The sequence below is a fragment of the Dioscorea cayenensis genome, chromosome 1 (genome assembly GCF_009730915.1).
Source record: "Dioscorea cayenensis subsp. rotundata cultivar TDr96_F1 chromosome 1, TDr96_F1_v2_PseudoChromosome.rev07_lg8_w22 25.fasta, whole genome shotgun sequence".
NCBI lineage: Eukaryota > Viridiplantae > Streptophyta > Magnoliopsida > Dioscoreales > Dioscoreaceae > Dioscorea > Dioscorea cayenensis.
In genome coordinates this window covers 23824328-23848664 of record NC_052471.1, presented here as the reverse complement: position 1 = coordinate 23848664, position 24337 = coordinate 23824328, and the positions used below count along the sequence as shown (strand labels likewise).

The 24337-nt window shown below is 37.2% G+C and overlaps 2 protein-coding genes across 2 annotated transcripts; one reads left to right on the top strand and one right to left on the bottom strand.

Moving 5' to 3' along the window:
- The first annotated feature begins 10626 nt into the window (after positions 1–10626).
- LOC120270220 (sec-independent protein translocase protein TATB, chloroplastic-like) lies at positions 10627–13366 on the top strand. Its single transcript, XM_039277269.1, has 6 exons — positions 10627–10901; positions 11081–11202; positions 12515–12574; positions 12671–12803; positions 12880–12999; positions 13079–13366. The coding sequence occupies exons 1-6, from the start codon at positions 10682–10684 to the stop codon at positions 13192–13194; spliced, it is 771 nt and encodes a 256-aa protein (XP_039133203.1). The 5' UTR covers positions 10627–10681; the 3' UTR covers positions 13195–13366.
- Positions 13367–16051: 2685 nt separating this feature from the next.
- LOC120259122 (anthocyanidin 5,3-O-glucosyltransferase-like) lies at positions 16052–17328 on the bottom strand. Its single transcript, XM_039266662.1, has one exon. The coding sequence runs from the start codon at positions 16829–16831 to the stop codon at positions 16358–16360; it is 474 nt and encodes a 157-aa protein (XP_039122596.1). The 5' UTR covers positions 16832–17328; the 3' UTR covers positions 16052–16357.
- Positions 17329–24337: the final 7009 nt, after the last annotated feature.

Here is a 24337-nt window from a genome sequence, read left to right as displayed (position 1 = left end):
ATATTATGGAGAGTTTTTTTGTGGTATTGCTAGATTCAACGGGATGGAAGAGTGCTAATGTTCACTACCTGACTTCTTGGGAGTTGGTGTTAGCCGAGATATGTGAGCGATGGGGTCCTCAAGTTTCTCTGTCGTGGTTAAGTTTATCACACCGGATGGATATAAAACGGTTTGCCCAATAGAAAACGATGTTGACTTCCCAGGGATGTGTCACGTCCACTCCATCTTCAAATGTGCTGTAGTTGATCTTGTCGTCGAGACACAAAATGTGCCATTACCGAATCCTAATGAAAACGAGGTTTACTCGTTGTAAGTTCCTTTTCTTTTAATTATTCCAGCTTGTCCGGGGTCATTATCGCTTAAATATGTCCTGCCACTCGTTAACATATTGTACTAGTCCTTTACGTTATTAGTTAACTGCTTAAGTATTTAATTTAACGTTTAAATATTGTCATTATCGCTTAAACATTATATTCTCCGCTTAACATATTGATCTTTCATTCTGACTCAAGTGTTGGCAGGAATTCAGATTCTCGCGAGTGCTCCCATTCATCCCCATGGTGACCTCGACGGTGTGGGATGTCTTCCTTCCTCTTCGATCATTCTCAGTGTTGTCATCGGATATCGACAACGCTTTTGACTGTGCTCGAACATTTCTAGGGATGTACTTCAAATTATGCAATCAAAAGGAATTTTGACTTCAAATTCATAAAGAACTAAAAACATCGGGAGCGATCGTGGAATGCGCCGCCGATGGTTGTCGCTGGGCGCCTTCATGCATCAAAAGAGTATAACAAAAAAATACTTTCGTAATCAAGACAATCAACCCGTCACACACTTGCGGTGGTGGCATAGGTTCAAGGCCACATCCGAAAAGCCGCCCAAAAATGGGTTAGCGCACGAGTGATCTGTGAAGCTTTCAGGGCGACCGCCCCTCAGACAAGGCCATCGACATTCGAAGGACACGTTATGGGAACATGGTGTCCACATACCATACAAGCGTGCTTGGTTGGGAAAAAGAGCATGCCCGGTGGTCCTCACTTGCAGCGACATCTCCGCCATGACTGCTTGCTTTGGTATGTGGATAAGGCGGTCGAGACAAATCCCTGACAACGCTGCGATCGTGGAAAGAGACGGTGATCATTTTTAAACGCGCATTCTTTTCTTTCAACGCGTGTATTGTGGGATTCAAGAGGGCTCTGTGCAGGGTCACTGCTTTCTCGATGGTACCCACCTCCTTTGGAAAATATCGGCACACTCACTCGGGCGCCATGTGGAAAGATGGTAACTAATGGTTTTTCCACGCCGCCTTCGGTATAGTCGATCACCCAGACCGATGCCAATTGGACTTGGTTCATATCTAAGTTAGGCGATGCCTTATACGAGGATGGAGATTATCATGAGATAATTACCTTCGTGCTCGGACAGTCCAAGGGCCTTGTGAGCGCAATCGCGAGAGTCTTCCCTTCTTCGCCATCATGCGCATCGCCTTCGACATTTGGAGGCCAATTTTTATGGAAAGCCAATGTCGACTTTGGGAAGGCATCGAGGGAGGAGTGCCGGGTCTATATACTTCCGCAGATTGCGTGGGCATCCACGGCTAAAAGATTTCGACTGATACCGTGAATGAATCGCGCGCCATATCACCCAAGCTCATCACCGTTGATTAATAAATCGGATATGGCACATTGGTCGAATTATCTCGCTCGGAGGTGATCGTTGGGGTGAGATGTATTCGAACGTCATGGAGTCGCTCAATGCTTGGATCAAAGAAGCTCGCCATTTACCGAAAGCGACGAAAAATGGTCGACTCCATAAGGTCTCGCGAATGTTGGTTTTACACTTAACATTTAGTGTTACCCTTTTATACATTCTCAATCTTTTTGTTTAATTACACTTGTCTGACTTTTAAATATTAATCATTTCAGTTTAAATATTTACAATAATGTTTAAACATGTTTACTGAATTATTTAACCATCAACGTCTTTGTTTAACCTTATTTGCCAGGTTCAAGTTGATGCGCATGTTATGTAACCGCAGTGAGCAAGCTTAACAAATGGGAGACCTACTTATGCCCGCATATACATTCGAGTTAGAGATCATTGCTGAGGATAGCCCGAAATCTTCGTGTTGGTCGTTGTGTCGATGATTATTACTGGCTGATCGACCAATGCAAACAACTCCGTGGATCTCGCCATCGTAACTTGTTCACGTCGAAGGTGGCAAGTTTATGGTATCCCTTGCAAACACGCTACGACAGCAATAATGCGTGCATGACATACCAACGTACATCGATTTGTTAGCGGTACTTCACCGTCGACAATTACAAACCGGGCGCATAAGGAAGCTATATTCCCCATACCCGACGATGACGAGGCCTTCGACGGAAAATCGTGAGCTTCGCTTGCGACCGCCATGATTAGAAGGCAGCTCGGGCGGCTCTAGACGAAAGAGGATCGAGTCGCAAGCGTTTGATGTCCGCGAGTTACATTGCAGCCGCTGCCAAGGATCCGGTCACAATCGACGATCTTGCAATGAAACTGTCGCCGACTAGGCATTGTTAATAAGCCGACGATGACAGAGAAACATTGTGTATTGATGGGAACCTTTCCACATTTAAACTCTTACTCTTTACAACGAATTGAATGTATTTAAACAGAGACATTGTTATTTTAAACGGATACACTGTAATTTGAAATATTTCAACTGATGTTTAAACGATATATGGTATATTTAAACAATGAAACGGAAATGTACACAACTACAACGTAAATTAAACAATGAAATGAAACTGAATGAAATTTAACCTGCCTTACAATTGAAAACAAACAAAATTTACATTGAGATATACAAGTCATGTTCTTCGAAAACAAAAACAATGAATTGAATTTGTCCAGGCTGCCCTCCCCTCCTTACGTATGCGGGTAACATACCTTTAATCTGAAATATTCCTAAAGAGAAACATTATTTCTAAAGAGAAACATTGTGTATTGATGGGCAACTTTCCATATTTATTTAAACAATGAGTGCATTTATTTAAACAGAGACAGTGTTATTTTAAACGGGTACACCGTAATTTGAAATATTTAAAACTGATGTTTAAACGATATATAGTATATTTAAACAATGAAAGTGAAATGTACACAATTAGAACGTAAATTAAACAATGAAATAAAACTGAATGGAATTTAACCAGCTTTACAATTCAAAACAAACAAAATTTAGATTAAGATATACAAGTCATGTTCTTTGAACACGAAAACAATGAATTGAATTTGTCCAGATTTACATTTGAAAACAAAATTGACAATGATATACAGACATGTTATTCAAAAACAAAAATTTAACCCGCCTAGGACGCACCCCCTTTGTCATGGACGTCGCCGCCTCCCTCCTTAAGTATGCGGGTAACATACCGTAATCTGAGGTAAGGAACGTCCCGTCGCGGTAGCCGTAATTCTCACCCCACAAGAATTGCTCGATAAACCGCGACGACGAGCGGCGCAATCGACGCTTCCTTGTTTTTGGCGTGGGGTTTCGTGGCCGGCACGAGGCGGGTACTTTGTTATCGCCGACTCGCCGAACTCCATATCGACACAAAGGTCGAATAGATTCCACTGTCGAGATATGCAAGTCGAGATTAGAATACCGATTTAAATACCAAAATGTATATTAATCGGACATAATTAAAGAACTTACCATGTCCAACGCCGTCCCTTATCGCATTCCCGGACATGAAGAATAATGCATGTATTCTTCTTTATCATTGTCCAGGACGACGACATAGAAGTGGCCATTCATGATTATCGGGAGGACGACACTTGAACTTTCATGCAGTGTCGCGACAAAGCATCCCCGATCATAGCCATAATTGTGTCATGTGCGCCGTCCCCGCTTTGACATAAACAACAGTAAGCGGTCCCGGTGATAGAGGCGGCGCTTCTTGTAAGGATATGGCTCTTTTCGCTCAAATGACTTTTTGTATTATGCATACGAAAAGCGTCCATCACATCATCGACGACCATCTCCTTCCCCTCAAGCAGCGGTATAATTTGTCGCGTGTAGTGCCGACAAGTGAATTCTTCCACACACGATACAGTGTCGAGGTTAAACGATAATGAGATATAATAAGACCATATTGTAAATATTTAAATGATATTATCAATTGTTACATGATATTATATATAATTAAACGTTAAGTAGACAAATTAAATGATAACATAAAAGGTATTAAACACTATTAGGAAATAGTTAAACACTATAAGAAAAACCTTTAAACAATATCATAAAAACGTTACATTTACTCGGTCCCATAGAGCAAAGCTTGAGGAAGATCCTCATCAACTCCTCGCTAGTATTTGTTAAGACGACTCAGGCCAACCCATTTCTTCTTCTTCGAATAAAAAGCTTTTCGAGCCGCTCCGGTCCAATTTTTGATTAGCCTTGATCATCTCTCTCGCTGCCTTTGGTCGGGGTCTTCATCAAAGATCTTCCTTCGATGCTGGGGACGATGGCGACAAAGATCAACTCGCATACATCATCCTTACATGGTTGTTCTTGTTGTGGGATTGTGTCCGCTCGATGCGGGACGACGGCGACAAAGATCAACCCGCAGACACATCCTTACATGGTTCTTGTGTGGTGGGATTGCGTCCTCGCTTGGTCTGCGGTATCGTCGGCCACGCGCAACGGATTCGACGATCTTCTCAACCGCGGGCCACGACAACAAAGATCATTGGGAGACACACCCTTAATTTGTTCTTGATCTTTAGGGATTGTGTCCATCTTTCGATGCCGCATCTCGGCGACCGGTTCCACCGGGTCGACGATTTCATCGAGAGAGAGTCAACGACCTTCTCAACCAGCAGCAACGGCCACATCATCTACGATGTCCTCCACCGGCTACGGCCATGTCATCAACGGCGATGCACTCAAGAATAAAGATCACCGCCGATGGTGTTGCTATTGTTTCATCGTCACCGGCGGTGGAGACAGAGGCGAGATTGTTCTCCTCTTTTTCGCAAGTCTCTTCGAATGTGGCCGCCTTTGGAACGACCTTCCCGATGATGTCGCCGTCAGTCCAAATTCCCGACGCCTGCTCGTCCCCGGGTGCTCAGCTTCTTTTCGAGGGATGGCGCACGATGTGCTCAAACGCCCTTCCGCCTCCACACGAGCGACAAGCCGAGGAAACTCGGTCATCAATATCCGCACGCCTCGCATAAGAGTTGCGGTGACATCTTCGCCTCAATGTCACCGTGGGCCGCCACTGGGCCTGAGGGTGCCGCCATGGTCGGGGGACCGCTGTCTGTGGTAGGGGGGTTGTCTGCAACTCGCCGGGTAGGGGAGGGCTTCTCCGGCCGAGGAATGCGGCGCTGCGTGGTGGGTCGGAAGTAGGAGAACGGCGCCCAGCACAGGCACGATGAGGTCGCCCTCTCATCCCGCCTCGAGCAAGTGGTTCCCGGAGCAATGGCATCCATCCGCTCGGTTGCCCCAACAAATATTTCTTCTTCAAAGATTCACGGAACCATCTCAGAAACTAACATATGTAAACCAAACAATTTCAAAGTAAATCATTCATTTTTAAACTATAAAAACTATATTTAAACAGAGTGTTTATATATTTAAACGTTATAGAATATAATTAAACGGAGAACAAAAATATTTAAACCAAGTATGAATAAGAGTTAAACGGTAAATACTAAAGTTAACGCTAAATAAAATGTTTAAACATTAAAGACTTATGTTAAACATCGTCCATGATTTATTACCTCTTTTCCATCGAGCGATGACAAGCTTGTTTCACTGTCAGCTGCTTCCCTAGAAATACTTTCACCAGTAGCACAAGATCCTTGGGATCTTGCCGAAACGGACTTTCTTCCCCGCTCCGGTCACTCAGAAACCGCACGTTAGAGCGACCGAGCAACCCTTAATGTACCTCGTCAGGTCTTCTTCCCGCAGCATCTATCTTGCGACTCGGGCGACCGCCAGGAATATCCTCCATAAGCCACTTGTAAAGCGCCGCCGCGCCTACGCGTATCGCCTCATGGTCGGTAAATCATCGACATAATCAACGATCCGGCTCGAACCGAGCATGATGTATTTGGGAAGAGGATCGTCCCCATGAGTTACACCATCGAGTTTGACAAAAATTATCTTCTTCTCTCTCTCGTCGAACAAGTCGCACCGTGAGTGCTCTTGATGGAGTCTCCGCTGCTCTCGTAGGTCTCTGATAGATACCGCCCTTCAACGCCGACCGGTTTTCTTCTTCCGAAAGACCACTCGCACGCCATCGCAACGCAGCATCAAGAACGAGGGCCACATCTTGAGGTCCGAAACTCAGCAGCTTTTCCCGATCCCGAATTTATTGGTGCGACCATCGCATCTTTGCAAAAAGAGAATCAAGAAGGGCCCTCTCTTGGTATATAGCTTCCAAATTTCAAATGAACGCCGCAAACGGTGTCCTTCGAATAATCTCCCAAAGTGTCGAGGGGTCATGTTAACTTTCAATTCAACTAAGGTCTCCACAACCGTGTCAAATAGCATCGCCCATTAACTAGGTCGACCGCCATAATCACAAGCTCGCGACAATAACAACACATTATCGACAAAAAGTTTAAGCGGAAATATAAGGTTTTTAAACGGTAAAACCTCGCTTATTAAACAGTAGATATAAAATGTTAAACAGAGACCCATTTTGTTAAACAGAGACGAGAATACTTTAAACAGAGACAACAAATTTTTAAACTCAGAATATCTCATTTCTTAAACGTCAACCTCATTTGTAAAACTGAACCATATCAAACGAAGGGGAAATGTACATTATAAATATTACACTAAATCATAACAATCGAAAAAAACTATTTCGATAGTGTATATATACTGAAAAACGCAAAACAAAACAAAACCCTAGCCAGAAATCTCCCCTGCAGACTAACAAAACCCCAAACTAGAAATCCCCCTGCAGACTTCAATATCTTCCAACAAAAACAGAGCACAAAACAAAACCGAAAAAAAATCTTTTTCTGTAATGTAGCAGCTTAACATAAAAACCATACTCAATACCTTAGATTGAAAATCGATGAAAATGCCAACTAGTCACGCTGGGGACTTCTCCTTCGAGATACGGTGGAAAGGGAAAAGTCGATGAAATGCCAATTACGAGGCTTCACGGTAGAGACAACTTCGGAGACAAACTCGAAATGGAAAAGTCAAGACGTGAGTCGAGAAAAAGCAAAGTAAACGGCTCCAATAAATTGCCTCTGGTTACTCCCTACTGAAAACCGCCCACTTCCTCTCAAATCGCCGAGATGGGTCGCAGCCCACGACTCCCCACGCAAAGGCATTTTCGTCCAAAAAAATTTGAAACTCACTCCGCTCACATCCGCTACGTGGTTTGGGGGTTTCGAAAAACATAGAGTTTAAAAGGAGGGGTTTTTGGGGATTGCAAAACTAACGGGGTGTTTTTGGCAATTTTACAAACTTAAAGGGTTTTTTTGGCAATTTCCACTTATTATTATTATTATTATTATTATTATTATTATTATTATTGTTTAGCTTTTAATTTTATTTTCTAGAGTTTAAAATAATAAAATAAATGAATACATCATAATTTATTAATCAAAATTGCGCAAGTCTTACTGTTAAAACATACTGTAGACATATTATAGAAATATTGTATCAATATTATTTATTCATTGTTCACCTGGTCACTTATGAGAAGAGCCGTATTTTCCACCCTTCTAAGTTTTGTAAGACGGGGGATTTCTTATTGTGGGGTTATGGTCATCGATATATTATCTTGGATGCATGTGGCATCATGCGTGTTAGCCCGCCCCACATCATGATAAATATTTATAGAGTCATTAAGCCACCATAATTAGTGTACCATTGTACCTGTCTACCCCTTTAACACCCTCTTGTGGGGCAGTGCTTGTCAATGCTTGTAAAAATAATAAAAATAAATTATATTGCCAATTTCGTAATGGGTAAAATTAATTAATTATGAAATCATTTATTAGCATGAATTAAAGTATAGTCTAGTGGTTTTTTACCTTGTATTTGAGAGGTCTCAAGTTAATATCATTGGATTAAATCTATACTACAAATATCTTATAAAATAAATTATGCCTAATATGAAAAAATATATATATATATATATTCAGTCATATATATATATATATATATATATATATATATATATATTTGTTTAGTCAACAAAGCAAAGTATATGGTAAGGGGCTCCCAGTATTTCGCTCCACTATGTGGATCTGTAAAAAATAATAATAAATAAATAAACAAAACCCTATTCTATTATGTGGTTATGTAAATATGTGGTATTCACATATTATATGGAATTTTATATTTGTATATAAAATTTGCATAATTTAAAGATATTAAAGGGGTGATGTTTAATTCCATTTTCATGTAAAATTATTTTTATTATGAAGCGAATTTTTTTATTCATATGTTTTTATTTATCAAAATTTATTTATGTGGTAGTTGAAGTGGCATGGCATGTGGATGTTGTAATGGTGTGCTTGATTATTAGTGGTCCTTGACATGGAATTTTTTTATATTTGCATAAATATTTTAATATATTATATGAAATTTTATATTTTCAAACATAATTAAATTATTTTATTCATGACCAAAAGTAATTTAAGTATGATTTTAACATATAAAATATTAATTATATCAAATAAATTTTTTTTTTTATAAATTGGTGACAAACAACTTTTTATTTTTTGCATTGTGCTTGAGAGGTTTCGAACTCTAGACCTCCCAAACACAAGCAAGGTAGAAAACCACTAGGCTATGCCTTGGTTTCTACCAGATTTTTTTTATATTTATGTTTTTCATCTAACATACATTGTTTATCCATACTTTTGTGTCTAAATTTACAAATGTGTTACTATAAGTTACGATTTAAAAATAAACTAATAGTAACACTCAGAGATTGAGGGTTTGGAAAATGAGGAGTTTAAAAGAAATGGCTTAACTCTCCACTTGTTTAGATAAATATTTTTAATTTATTGAAAAAAAATTAACTCCTAATCCCTCTCTCACCATCTTTCAAATCTCATTTTTGTTTTTTATGGCACCCTGATTTAATCTACCAAGAGGATAAAAAAAACATTTAAAAAAATTTATGATGTTTAAAAAAACGATAATGCCCTCTAGGTTTTTAATTACAAAACATCACTTTTCTCACCCTCTTAAACTTTTCTCAATTCAAATTTCCATCCTTACACGGTGCTTGGTGTTTCTAGCTATACAATTTTCATAAACATGTTAATAATATTTTTTAGTTGATTGAAAAATTATCTGTTTCTCATCTCCTTCATGTGGGAACATCTTGTTATTGTGAAAGTTTTATATTGGGTTAAAGTTGTCTCGTATCCTCATCCGGTTGGAATTCTTCATCAGCAAGGCATGTCTCAATTGTAATGAACACCAAAGGTGGGATCCACATCCCCAAAAAACCAGCCTAGTGGTGAGGGTTAGCCCCACCCTTATATGCACATGAATACTCCCTCAATTAGCCTATGGGGGACTAAAAGATCTATTACAACAATCTTCATCATTAAGAATCCTCCAAGGCACTCTCTATAAATAAGCCTTCTTCATGGTATTTGTAATAAGCATTCACCCATTCTATTTTTACAAAATTTGTAGAGAGTGTTCTTTCTTCATACGTCTTTGAGAGGGTTTGTTGTACTCTTTCTTATTTTCTTAATGGATTTTCTTGGCTTTTGTCGTTGTGGGATTTTCTCCTGGTACTCAGGTTTCCCATGTTAAAATCTATCTGTTCTATTCTTGCATTTGATTTCTCTTTTGTGTGATTCTAAGATAAATGCTTTCGCAATCACGCCCATACCATTCCTAACATATTGTTTGGTTTTTGCCTAGTTTTGAATAATACTAATACTATCATAATTTTATACTTTTAGTTAAAATTTTTGTTGATAATTTTGTTATTTGAGGCCCCAACATTTTTAAATATATTAATGTTGCATGCACGGGTATAAGAGTGATTAATATTTTTTTATTTATGAATAAAGTTATGATTAATAAGTCATATTATTGCAATTTTTTTTTTGTTTTTCTCCATTTAAACAAAAAAGGTTTATCAAATATCCTTCACATTCTTTTCTTTTACTAAAATTTAATTACCAAAATAGAGGTAAAATTCCATCAGGAAAACATGAAAATGGTGACACAAATGAAAATAAATAAATTTGTTGATTTTAAAAATTAAATTAGAGATTACTCTTCACTCTATTAAGCAAAAACAACTTTTTTTTTTTAAATTTAATTTTAATTAGTTAAAATAAGAATTAAAGCCACCAATTATCTCTAGAACTTGGGTAATAAGATTTAAACCCAACCTAAATATTAAGGATGAATCATTTTCCCTATATTTATTAAAAAAATATAAAAATAAAATAAATTACAAATAAGGCATTTTCCAAAATAAATAAATAAATACAAGAAAATTATAGAGATTTTTTCCAAGCATCACCAGTTAGCGGGTCGGATCCCAACGGATCCACCGGAAAAAAAATCCGACCCGATAACGAAAGCCAACAAGAAGAAGACAAAATTACCAGAGTAACCCTAAAGCCCTAATCCTTTCATACTTCGAATCCTCGCCATAGTTTTCCCCCAAATTCGCCGGCGATGGCCAGCGCCGCAGCTCCGGCGATCGCCTCGGTGTGCTCCGCCTCCAGTAGAAGGCCAACTCCTTTCTTCTCCAATCCCAACATTGTTCTGATCTCTGGGAATACATCAAGGTTTCATGCTTTTGGATCATTCGCCCAGATGAGACTCAGCTCCTTCTCGTCTTGGCACGGCCTGAAGCACGTTAGGATCTCATTCCGGCGTGATGCCCGCCATAAAGGTGATTTCTTTACACTTTAGTTCCCTTTCAGTAGCTTCTAGGGTTTCTAATCAAGTGCTCATTGTTGCGATTAGGAATTCCATCTTTATTTCATTTTGTTGGATTTTTGTTGGTTTTAAAATGGGATTATGATGAATTAGGTCTTTGATTTAGTTGTTTTCTTGATTCATTGATTGAAGGGAGGAAGGAGAAATGTAGAGGTTCAGGTGTGTATGCTTCTTTGTTTGGAGTTGGAGCTCCAGAAGCTTTGGTTATTGGAGTTGTGGCTTTGTTGGTTTTTGGACCAAAAGGCTTGGCAGAAGTAAGTTACTTTAAAGTTTTCATTTTTTGCTTCCTATTTGTTCAGTTTCCATTGAAGTTTTGCTATGTTTAGGGCCTGCTTGGATGCATAGTATATTTTTCTGTAGGAATTTTATTCTATAGGATTCAGAAATGATTCCTATGAAATTTACTACAGAAAAAATTCCTACAGAATTAGTGTTTGGATGTTCGCATGAATTTTTCCATAGGAATTTTTAATTTTGAAAATGAAACTAGCCATTAGAGTTTTACAAAAAAACTAGCCGTTGGAGTTTTTGAAAAACTAGCCGTCAACAATTTCTCTCTTTTTAAAGCCAACACTCTTTTGCCATTTGTAAACTTATCTCTCTTCAACTTTAATTTTTATGTCTCAAAGTCTTTTGTTTCAATATGGATCTGGATCAATGGAGAAAGATTAATGAAGATGATGACGAATTCATGTTCACCATTTTACCAAGTTTATTTCCCGTAAGTTCAGAAATTAGGTCTTGTCATACATCAATATTAACATACGATGCATATGTACAGGAAATTCTTCAACCATTGATTGCAGATTGAGTGTTTGGAGTTTGTTACAGTTTTCTGTTTAATTATGTACTTCTGCAAGAATGTTTTCATTGTTTGAGTTTTGATTCTTTTAGTGTTTGTTTGATGCTGCCGAGGAAAATTGCTTGATCCTTCATTAGAATTTGGATAGAATTTATGGTGTCAAGCAAGAAAATTTAATCTAGGAAATATACAGACACACACAAAGAATAAGTTTGATTTTATTGCTATGTTGTTTGCTTGTTGCAATTGTTTGATGTTTCAGAGAGTATATATTAACAAGCAGTGTAAAATGCTTTATGATATTGATGTATAGAATCTCAATCCAAGAAGAGTGTAGAACAAGAAAAAAGTAGAACTTTTGTCAGTTGGTCATGAGCTTGTCGGTTGTTTTATTCTTGGTTAATGCTTGGTTATGAAATAAATGTTCACTTAGTGAACATGTGGATAGGATCTTATTTATGTTTATACATTAATTATTTCTGCACATCAATTCTTCTTATCTCTGAAATCATTTTGTTATTTCTGTTGCTACTTCCATTTCAAAACTGTAATTCCCCTATGGATTGCACCCTGTAAAAGTCCTTTCATTCGTGGCCTGATACCACAAGATTGTTCTTTTGAAGCCTTCCTTTTTTGTTCTTTTTGTCTAAAAGCACACATGTAATCAAAGTGGAAGCGAACATATGTTGAATTTATCTCCAATGATTCTTCATTTTGTGATTTTAACTCTATGTTCTAATTGAACTCCATCTATCATAATGCAGGTGGCCAGGAATTTAGGCAACACTTTACGTGCTTTCCAACCAACTATTAAAGAGCTTCAGGTTGGTTTAAATCTGCACATATGTTGAATTTATCTCCAATGATTCGTTATTTTAATTCACTAGTCTAAGTTATGCAAGAGGATTTTAATGCTGCAGGATGTATCGAGGGAATTCAAGAACACGCTGGAGCGGGAGATAGGACTCGATGAAGTTGCATCAACTGCAAACAACACAAACATGCCTACATCCTCACTCAGCAGCAAGACTGAATCGCCTACTGTCGACCCAAGTGAGTGTTTTTGACTCACTAAGTACAAAATTGTCGATGTTCATCATTTGATAATGCACTTGTTTATTATGAGCAGATGGTGCAACTACCCAAGACCCGGTTGAGTACCTTAAGAAAGTCAGAGCAGAGCAGTTTGCCGCATCAATGGCAGCTCAATCTGAAGAGGTAGCATCCAGTCCTGAAGCATCGTCGGAAGGTTGGACAATTTCTTCCATTGTTTCATGCCTTTAGAAATTCTAGCTTTATGTTTTAATGAAAGATTATATATCATATAGCCCCATCACCGGCAACTTTGGAAAATGTTTCGGCACCTCTTGCTACTTCAGAAGTTGCTGCTGCTGCTCCAGAGGCTATAGCTGAGGCAACATCATCAGAAAAGACTGAAAAGTAAAGAGAAACATTGGTGTTTCTTTGGTGCAAACTAAAACCTATGAATTTTTTTGCAGGCCATGTAAACAAATTGTTGTACTGTATATTTTGACAAGAGGGAAGGACCGGAAGGTCATTCTGATTTGTTACCAAGGGCTAAACTCAATAAAGTTTAGTTTTTTTTATCCTAATGATTTTCATGCGTGTCCAAAACATGGCAAAATAGTAAAAAGAACGGATTATGAATTTTTAAGAATAATGGCCATGATAAATATTGCCTTGTTTTTTGTTAATTGTAGCGGGGTGTTTTTTAAATATTGCTTATATATATTTTTTTTAATTACTTAAATAAGTAAATTTTAAAAAAAATTACATAGGTAAAACCGTAAAATACTTACCGTCTTGCCTAATGATAGCAGTTACCGTTTTCTAAAAAATTAAATAAATAAAACTTGCATTGGCTTCTCCTCCAACCTAACCACCATGCATGCATGCCTCTTCCAATGGATGTCATGGCCCTTTGTTGGTGAGAGAGATGTCAACACCATCTCTCTCACCACTATCACTGCATTCACCCAAGTTCCATCCACAGTGCGCCACAAATCCAGCCACCGCCAGGTGCGCCAGCACGCTGAGCTGAGGAACTCTGATGCATATGCCAATGATGGATCAGGAGCAGTGTGGAGTAAAGGACTGTTGGGGTCAAGCAAATGTAAGGACTTCATAATGAATTAGTTATTAGGGGAAAGTTAAAAAAAATCCATGTGGTTTTCAAGTTTTTTGCAAATCACGACCTGTGTGTGTTTTACATTTAAGTATCATGTGCTTTTTTTAGGTTTTTGGCAAATCGAGGAAAAACCGTTAACTCCGTCAATATCTCAGCTACGTAGCGAGGTAAAACCGACATTTTTATATAAAAAAATATTTTTTTATCTAAGTTAGCGATTAAATTAGTTCAATCTTCTCATTAAGTTAGTTTAATTAGCTTGACTTGAGATTCACCCCCGAGCTTCAACAAAGTAATAAAAGAGACTTCTCCCTCGCATCTAAATCCACATCAATATACCCAGAGATAATACTGTTTGAAGGAAGCATTTGGCTGGCCAGGAGGCTTCTTTACTAGATCCTCATCTGATGGATAGCCTTTCACTAGTATTCCACCATTGATGAACACCAGCACCATCACCATCAACATTAATGGCAGCAAGAACTTTATGCTACTTGCCATCTCTCAAAGTTCAGTTTGGAGTTGTTGGGACTGTGAGGTTTGCTAGTCTGAGTGCATGACATTTATAGTTTGGAATCTTGGAATTTTATGGGAAGAGTTTACCTTCGGAGTTCTACAAATGGTTCAAAGAGATGTTGGATTATATATTATTTATAAAGGCGGTGGAGCTTGGAAAGGAGAAGAGCCCGCGTGAGAGAGACGAGAGAGAGGAAGCCAGTGAGAATGGTGAAGGAGTTGGAGGAGAAGTTGGAGTAGAAAGAGCATGAGAGGGAGAAAGAAAGGGAAGGAAGCCGGTGAGAATGGTGAAGAAGTTGGAGGAGCATTGGAGACAAAGGAGTATATAAAAAAAAAATTAATGTGAAATACCAGTTTTGCCCTGCCACGTAAGCAAATATTGATGGAGTGGACAGCTTTTCCTTGATTTGCCAAAACAAAAAAAAACACATGGTACTTAAATGTAAAAAAAAACACATAGGCCCTGATTTGCAAAAACTTGAAACCACATGGTACTTATGTAATCTTTTAAGTTATTGATTGTGGTTATGAATCATAATTTAATTAGAGGCGTAGGGAATATATAGAGTAGCATGTTCAGGAGGTGAAGGGTGCAATGCACATCTAGTGTTTGTCATTATGCCTCTGTAGTATGATGCCTCTATAGTATTTGTTGTAAAGACCAATATGAAGGAATGGCAAGAACAAAGGAAGGTAGAGAATCCTGTTTTCCTTAATCTCTCTGTTGTCTTCCTCTATCTTCTCTACCATCCACTCTCATCTCTTCTTTCTTTTTCTCTTCTTCTTCTTCTTCCTTCTTTTCCTTAACCTCTTATGCTCTCAACTACTGAAATTCTTCAGGTTATCTTGCCATCTTTGATAACTACCTGGTAGTCCTGCATACGTGAATGCTACAAACTCCCTTCGGCATCACCCCTCATCAGTGGTGGAACCAAGATTAATTAGTAAGGGGCTGAAAGAACAATATACTATTAGTTGATAGTACAGTAAAAGAAAATTATCCTCTTGTGATAAAAATTTGAATTTTTTTTAATAATTTTAAATATTTACTTCATCCATTTTAAAATATAAGTCGTTTAAGAATAATATTTTTTTTTTAAATTAAGAATAACAAAGTTTTGTAAAATTTAGAATAAAAATAAATCAAATAACTAGACTATCTTTTTTGGAATATTTTTTTTTTTTTTAGAAATATGAATATGGCTCTCTTATTTTATAAAATAGATCAAATAAATGGACTATTTTTTTTGGAATAATTTTTTTTAGAAATATGGATATGACTCTCTTATTTTATATACCTTAAAAAAATTGAAGAAAAATAAAATTTTTTTAAAAAAATCTTGTTTTACAACTTTTAAATGATAACTATTTTGAAATAATTTTTTTTAAACTTGTACCTATTTTTTAATAAGAAATATTTATTAATTTATTTTACTTTTGGATAATGGGTGGAAGATAAATCAATAATTGTTATTCATGAGATAAAAACTAGAGTCATTTATCTTTTTTAAATATTTTCTTATGAAACTATGAATGGTTTATATTATTATTTCTTATATTTTTATTATATGCTTATTTTTATTTTAATTATTATTATTATTACTTAAAATATATATATAAACAAAGATAATAAATATGTATAAAGATCAAACTCTCAAGCATATCGAGAATAAGTCAAAGAACCCCTCCATTGCTTTGAAAAACTCAAACCCAAACATTTGATAATCAAAGTGCACTGCCACATGTGTCCCATCTTTGCCGTTCATTATTTTTTCCCATCTTATTTCCATCCAAATCCAATGGTCTAGTTCATTCCTCTATCCATAAGCCTTATCTCCTCCCTTCTCATTCCTTCGCTGAGCTTCTAGCCTTCATCTCGGGAAAACTCCGGTGAGGATAGCCTCCCAAATCGCCAACACAAAGAGGGGGGTTGAAGTCTACGCTAGTCTCCTTTTGGATCCTCCATTGTTGAGCTTCTCCCAGGGGAAAACTTAGGTGAGGGTAGCCTTACCAAAGCCAAGGGGGGGCTGATACCCCGCTTCCCCTGGTTCCGCCACTGCCCAAGATCAGCATCACTAGGAATCAAAGCATTCTCTCTTGATGATGTTCTCAACACCCACAAGAACCTTTGCCAACTCCTCTCCAAACCCAAAGCTATCTTCTTCACTGCCTTCTCATCAAAATACCCCATGCTTCCACAACACAAGAACACCACCGACTTCACCGGCTGTTCATCCAACCATTTGGTGCACTCATGCTTCTTCCTTTCTTCCTCCTCGTCCTCGTCCTCCTCTTCTTTCTTGGAGGCAAGCAATTGTCCTACAGTGAAAATAGCCGGTGTTGGTTGGTCCGGCAAGCATTGTCCTGTCTCCAAAGCCTTTAATGGCTTCATCTCCAAATTCTTGAACGTGTTCATAATTAGAAATATCTAGCTTTTCTTAGTCTGTATCCATAGTTATAAAATATAGTATAACACTCATCTTTCTTGTCCATCATGAACCCAGGCATTGACAACGATGGTTGTCACGCCCTAACCCCAAAGCTGGGCCCGCTAATAGACCGGCCGCATCCAACAGGGCTAGGCCCCACTGGATGCAAGGCCTTAGATCTCAAATCTATTTAGAAATATCAGCAATAGATAAGAAGAAAGCAATAAAATGCAAAAATATAAACCACTAATAATACACAGAGATAATTTAAATACGGGCTTTAGCAGTCCTATAGAGATGCAGTGTCACACTTAATCGACAGAAATCAGGAACACAAATGGAATACAAAACTCTTGCACATACAACAACTACAGGAACACGACCTCATAACAACCCCCAATCCTAAGCTTAATCTTTTCCAGCAAATGAAATTCACAGAGTATATGAACCACAAAGGCCCAGTAGGATCGCAAAAATACAATATAAATAACCGTAAAGTGACAAATATATAGATAAAAAAAGTCGAAAAATAACCGCAGATGTAAAAATAATGCATGTAAATATAGAAATTAATTAAAATATAGAAAATACGTAGAAAACACTATAAGTGTATATTTCCTTAACTAATAAACAAAATCAACAACTCGAGGTTGGATCTTCAACTGTGAAGTTGGAATAAATAGAATATTAACAAACTGGTTAGATCTTCGACCGCAATGGAACTAACATGCATGTACCAGTAGTGTTACTATAAAAAACATGTGTACATGGATAAGATTTACTCCTCCTAGCTGGGCAATTTGCCAACAATGGAGATGTACAAAAAACCACAGAAATGTAGAGTACATACAGAGAATTACCAAATAAATCACTTTGCAAAATAAAGTGATTAAATAAATAAATAAATAATAATAGAATAATAATAGAAATATCAACATAAATAATACCATAATTCCATAAATAAATAAATAAATAAATTTATGAATCATTATAAAATTAACTATACACCATGAATGTAGAGCTATACTGGTAAGAGAGCTTACCTGGTTCTGGGCTACGGAGTTGGGTTCACCAAATGCCGCTAATTAAGGCTCTCTATAGGATCTACCCAACAAGAAAAAGCTATACTTAGATTACAAACCCTGGGCCGGGCCTAAACTTACAATTAAACCCATGAGCAGAAGAGGATGAATATTTTTTAGAACTTATAAATACAACAAACCAATTAAAACCCCAAGAGGATGAATAAGAAAATATGGTAATTTTTAGACATCCACTCACTTAAACCACAACATTAATTTAACAACACCAAATAATGTAAAATAAAAAGAACAAGCATGTTAAAAATATGCCTTTACAAAGTGGATTCAGTCAGCCATTCTTCCTAATTACAAAATAATAATCAAAATTCAAGATTTCAAGGCCAACCAAAGCTTCAGAACATCACTAAAATGCATGTTTATAGAATATCATGAATACAAAAGTGTTTATAATTACAAATGAATTATACCTTGGCTGTAAACTGACATCCTCATGTGAAAATGATTTTATCAGTAATGAACTTCTTTAAGGGAGTAAGGATTTTGCAGGACATGCATGCTTATACAAAAATATAATAAACCAAGATAATAAACACAAATACCATCATGATTCAAACACCATTAAGCAAAACAAGACACACAAAATTCACGTTGCTAAAAAAAACCAACCATAACATCACTGCCACCATTGCAAAAATTAAACAAAGGTTTGACAAAGCAAGAATCAAGCTCTAATACATGGAGGAGCAAACAAGAACCATGGCTGCAAGCTTAGGCATGAACCCAGAGTTTTCTACAAGAGCAAGGCCTACCTCCAAGCTTGCCGGTGAGTTGTTGGCTGGGAGGTGTCTTCAGTCACCAAACTTCCAAAAAGAAGAACCGAGATACTGCCTTCTTCAGTCACCAAAACCTCCAAGGGAAAGGTTGGATTGCTTTGAAGGAGAAGAATGCTTTGAAGAGGAAGTTAGCCTTCAATTAATCCAGCTTCAATCATACCTTCACTTATCCCAGATTAAGCCTTAACAAAATCCACAATTTCCGGTAATAATGCCAAATATGTGGGGGGAGGGCTTGTCGGGTATCCAAAGCTTCAATCAACTCAGTCAACACAATGGTGAATATTACAATGGTGCTGAACGGAGAATTGGGATTTCAATCACATCTTTAACCATCCTCTATCTCAAATAACACCTTTACATAAGTGTTGGTAAGTAAAGCATCAAGCCAAGAAAGGTGGCATTTGAAGGAATATAGATATAACCTGGCAAGTTGAGACCTTTGGGCACGTCGAGCATGGACACACATAAGATGTCAAAGATCAAAGCGGAGACCAAAGCGGTGATGGAAGTCAATGGTGGTGAAGTTAATGTCTGGTTCAACGGCACCGATGAGGTGGTGGGGAACAGTTGCGCGTTCCTCGTCGATAACTTTGTTAGTGAGGATGTTAAGGCCTTTGTAGACTTGCATTTTGTCGAAGTTAATGACCTCGCTGGACAAGTGCATGGTTAGGTCGATGGCAAAAGAGATGAGGTGGTGGGCAGGTCGGAGGAGAAGGCAATGGAGGTCATAGAGGAATCCATTGGAGGAAGCTATTAGAATTTTGAGTAAAGAAAGAATAACAAAATAATAATAATAATAAACATAAGGTTTTTAAATAATAAATTTATTGTTGGCTTTTCCCCTAAAAAGCATGTCTTTAAATAGACAAGACATCGAATTCATAATATATAAACTAGAGGACAAAAAATCAAAATAACTACAACAAAATCTAAGATATTGACTAACATCTTTGAATTATTCTCCAACACAATCCCTTAATTCAAAGTTGCAAAATTTCATATAACTTCGAACTTCGAACTTCAAACATTACAAAGCACGCCCTTCATACTTCTAATATCCGTGAAACACTTTCTCTTCACTAGATGGCACTTCTCACCAACTTGCAATTATTAGAACATATATCTTAAAAACTCCTAAGTGCACTTCTTACCAATTAATTCAAAAAAATAGTTTCGTGTTCATCCACCCTCGCTAAATTTGCACATTATTTTTCAATTTTTTTTGTAGATGTCCAAATCTTTTGCATTTAAAAATTGAGGTTTCTCCTTCTGTCAATAATCCTTTTTTTCACCCCTGTTCAAAGTTGTCAGACATCATCGACTATCTTAATCATCCACATGTCCCCCTAATATCTATAAAAACCTCGGATACCATGTTGGAATTTTGAGTAAAGAAAAAAGAACAAAATAATAATAATAAACATAAAGTTTTTTTAATAATAAATATATTGTTGGCTCATATGAATGTGCAAATTCAGGAGAAGTGGATGAAGCAGAAACTATTTTTTGAATTAATCGGTGAGAAATGCACCAAGAAGTTTTTCTTAAGATATATGCTCTAATAATTGCAGGTTGGTGAGAAGTGCATCATCTAGTGAAGAGAAGTTGCGTTTCACGAATATTAGAAGTATGGAGAGAAGTGCTTTTGAAGTTTGAATCAGTGAAATTTTTGCAACTTTGAATTATGGAGTGTGTTGGAGAACAATTCAAAAGTTAGTTAGTCAATATCTTAGATTTTTGTTGTAGTTGTTTGATTTTCAATTCTATAGTTTATATATTATATATTTGATGTATTGTACATGCTTTTTTAGGGGAAAGCCAACAATAAATTTATTATTAAAAAAATGTTAGTATTTTTGAGTAAAAAGAAAGAATAACAAAAATAATAATAATAATAATAATAAAATATAAGGCATTTCAATAATAAATTTATTGTTAGCTTTTTCCCAAAACATGTTTTCCAAAAGACAATACATGGAATTCATAATATGTAACTAAAGAACAAAATATCCAAACAACTACAACAAAACCTAAGATATTGAGTAACTAACATTAAATTATTCTCCAACATGCATGCATGATAGGGGTGGACATAGGCCGAGTGACCCATGGGCTGGCCCAAGCCCAACACAAAAAATACAGGGCCTGGGTTTAGCAAGTTGGCCCAAAGAACCTCGTCGATTAATGCTTTTTGACCAATTAAATTTTTAATGGCTTTATTAGTAATTTTAATTTTTAAACTTTGACTACACTTTGAATAAATTATTATAATATATATATATATATATATATATAATAGGTTTGAAAAGAATCAAAATTATGTAGCTTTTTAAGAATCTGATTTTGATTTTTTTAATATATAAAATGTATAGGAATGTGTGCATGTGTTTCAACTAATTTTGTGTTTGTTTTCCTATTTGAGGGCTGACATTCAAACAATTATTTCTGGGTTAGTTGGGTTGAGCTAGAATTGAGCCTAATGATAATTAAATGGGTCATGATTAAAAACAAGTACTCAACAAGACTCACACTCAAATTCAATCCAAATATATGTGTTGTTTTTTTTAGTTTAGCCCAGCCTAGATCCCCTGCCCATGTCCACCCCTAATGCATGGTGGGTTAGTTGAAGAAGACAATGCAAACTTTATGTATTTATTATTAAAAAAAAGTACATGTTTACCCTTTTATGCCAACAGAAACATATTAACGCTTTCTACTATCAATAGGCAAAACCGTAAACATTTTACTGTTTTGCCTGATTATGTAATTGTTTTAAATTTTATTTATTTAAATAATTAAAAAATATATATGCAATATTTTTAAAAAAAGACGTGAATATACAAGAAATCTTTTTCGCCGCAAAACACATCCAAAACACAAGATAGAGATAAAGAAAAAAATAATAAATTCAAAACACACACACACACACACACACACACACACACACACACACACATATATATAGCAAGCTGTGCAAACTCATTCACAAGTGCCAGTAATTAGGGCAATTTCCTCTGATGCTAAAAGCTAGCATTGCCATAATAAAAACCTGTCATTCATTGCCTACAAACTAGCTTTTCCAAATGGACTTCCTAACTTAACTGTGTCGGCATCCATTCCATGTGTTAACCTTGAGATCAAGTGACATGCTTCTCAATTCTCAAGAAAAAGGTAGTGGTTACTACTACTTACTACTCAGTTGGGAAGTCCATCTTGTACAAATAGCATTGCTCAAAATGGATTTTTGCTAAAAAATCAGAAAGCCACTGTCTTAATAAGTCATACCTAGGCTGACATTTCGCTAGGTATTTATTACCCACATCTAACACACAATTTAGTTGGTGAATAATAGCAATGGGACTCTCATAATAACACCATCAATTATGTCCATTCTTCGCTTTTGATCAATGATGATGACTAGAAATAAGATCATATAATATCTGATTATTTTGGGCTGAGCCTAGAAGATGGGGAAAACAGGGATATAGGCTAAATCTACAAATTCCAAACCACTGATGCTTAGATGAATGACTCTCAAGACTTCTCACAGTCACAGCTAAAGAAGAATGGAAGGATATGAATAATTTTCTTAACTAATACCTGCTATTGCTATACTACATGAGAGTTATTCTGAATCAATTGATTCTTCTCCTCAACTACCAACTATTCACTCTTCTATTTTAATCTTTTCACTGTCATAGTACAACAATAAGAAGTAAATTTTCCCATGAAGCAAAGGATTCTGCACAAGAAGTTTGCATATGAAGATGACACTTTTTTCTCTAACTTTCACAAATTATAACTCTCCATATGCAAATTCATATTACACCATCAAACAATTAGTATGCTGTCACGAGTAGAAGGGTCTTCTGGATCTTCTGGATCTTCTTGTGCTAATATGTGTTTTGCTTAGCTTAATTTAGTTTGTTTTTCTAATCCTTTGGCTTAGTGTTTGGGAGTCACATGACAAGGTCTATATGTAGGTAGGAGTGGGGGTGAAGGCGCAGTTTTTCAGAAAATTGGTATGAAGATCTCTAACTTTCCCTTGTTTTTCCTTGTCTTCCTCTTCCCTCTCAAACCTCGTAGAATTTCCCTGAATTCCTTTCTTTAAGCTGTGAAAGCTTAACAATTGGTATTAGAGACGACTTTCCCGTGACCAAGATGGTGACCGAGACCCGCTATCAAGCTTTTGGAGACGGCGATTGAAGAGCTAAAGCTACAAGAATAAGAGGATCGTGGGCGTAATGGAATCTCGATTAGAAGATTTGTTCCAACCGATGACTTCCTTTACAACTAAAGTCAAGCTACTAAAGGGGTAAAAGGGATGGGAGCCACTGAGGAAATGGATGGCGATTCTTCTCCAACTTTTTTAGGATCCGTGTCCAAGCTTAACCGAGGACCTTCACCAAGCAACCCCTCATGGGTCACATGTACACCCAAACAACTTCTGGAGAATGGTATGTTCCAACTGCGAGCTCCTCAACTTGAATTTCCTAAGTTCAATGGTGATGAAGCTAAGGAATGGGTAGCTACTTGCAATCAATTTTTTGAGCTTTGCACGCCAGCTGAAAATGCTAAGGTACCCTTTTAGGGCCTATGTATTTCTCTCGCCGAGCTACCCTCATGGTATAACTCATATCGTAAGAAGCATCCGGGGTATCATGGGGATCAATTTGTTGTTGATTTGTTGTATCGATTTCATGATGAGGAGAATGATAGCTTGGTGGGCTTAATTTTCTAAGCCTCGTGCACACTACTACAAAGTGGAGGACTATCGTAATCGCTATGAAGAGTCAGTACCTTATGCAGAGGAGGCCAATGGACAAGGATTCACCGAGCAATACTTGATAGAATCTTGTTTGTCTGGGTTGAAGGAAGAGATCAAAGTTATAGTGAAGTTGTTTAAGCCAAACAATCGCTAGTGAGGTATTTAATGTGGCCAAATTGGTAGAGTCGGGGTTTCATCCCACTCGATAAAAAGGATCGTAGCCGGGCATGGCGCCTCCTCCTCGTCCAAAACCAAACCTTCCCTTGCCTCCCTTGCCGCCTACCCCGCCATTGGAGAAGAAGCTTCCTCATCACGACCACTAGTTTACTCAACATGAACCCGAGTCGATCTCGCACTCATACCAATCGCTAAGAAATTGACCCCAAAATGAGTATCAATGGCGGAAAGAACAAAACTTGTGTTTTATTTGCGAGGAGAAGTTCTTCAAAGGGCACCAGGTAATAAGAGGCAACTGCATCTATATAGCTATCGATGAGAATGAAGAGGGAGCGTATAACCGAGCATGAGCAATTTGATGTGCGTGGAAGACCCAGAGATACTAATGCTTCCCATCAATGCTGTGTTGTGATCGAATGTTGTTTGTTTCAGAGGCAATCATAAGGGTACGGAAATGAGTTTCTTAATTGATTGTGGAGCAGCTGAATCTTTTATCAATCGAAACACAGCCCACAAATTGCAATGTAAACTGGACCAAACAACTAAGGTACTTGCAGTTTCCTATAAAGGGGATTATGAGCCAGTCGACAAAATGTGCAAGAATTTTCCCTTTAACATCATGGGTTATGATTTCACTGCCAACTTGAGAGTGGTTCCGGTCGATGGTTA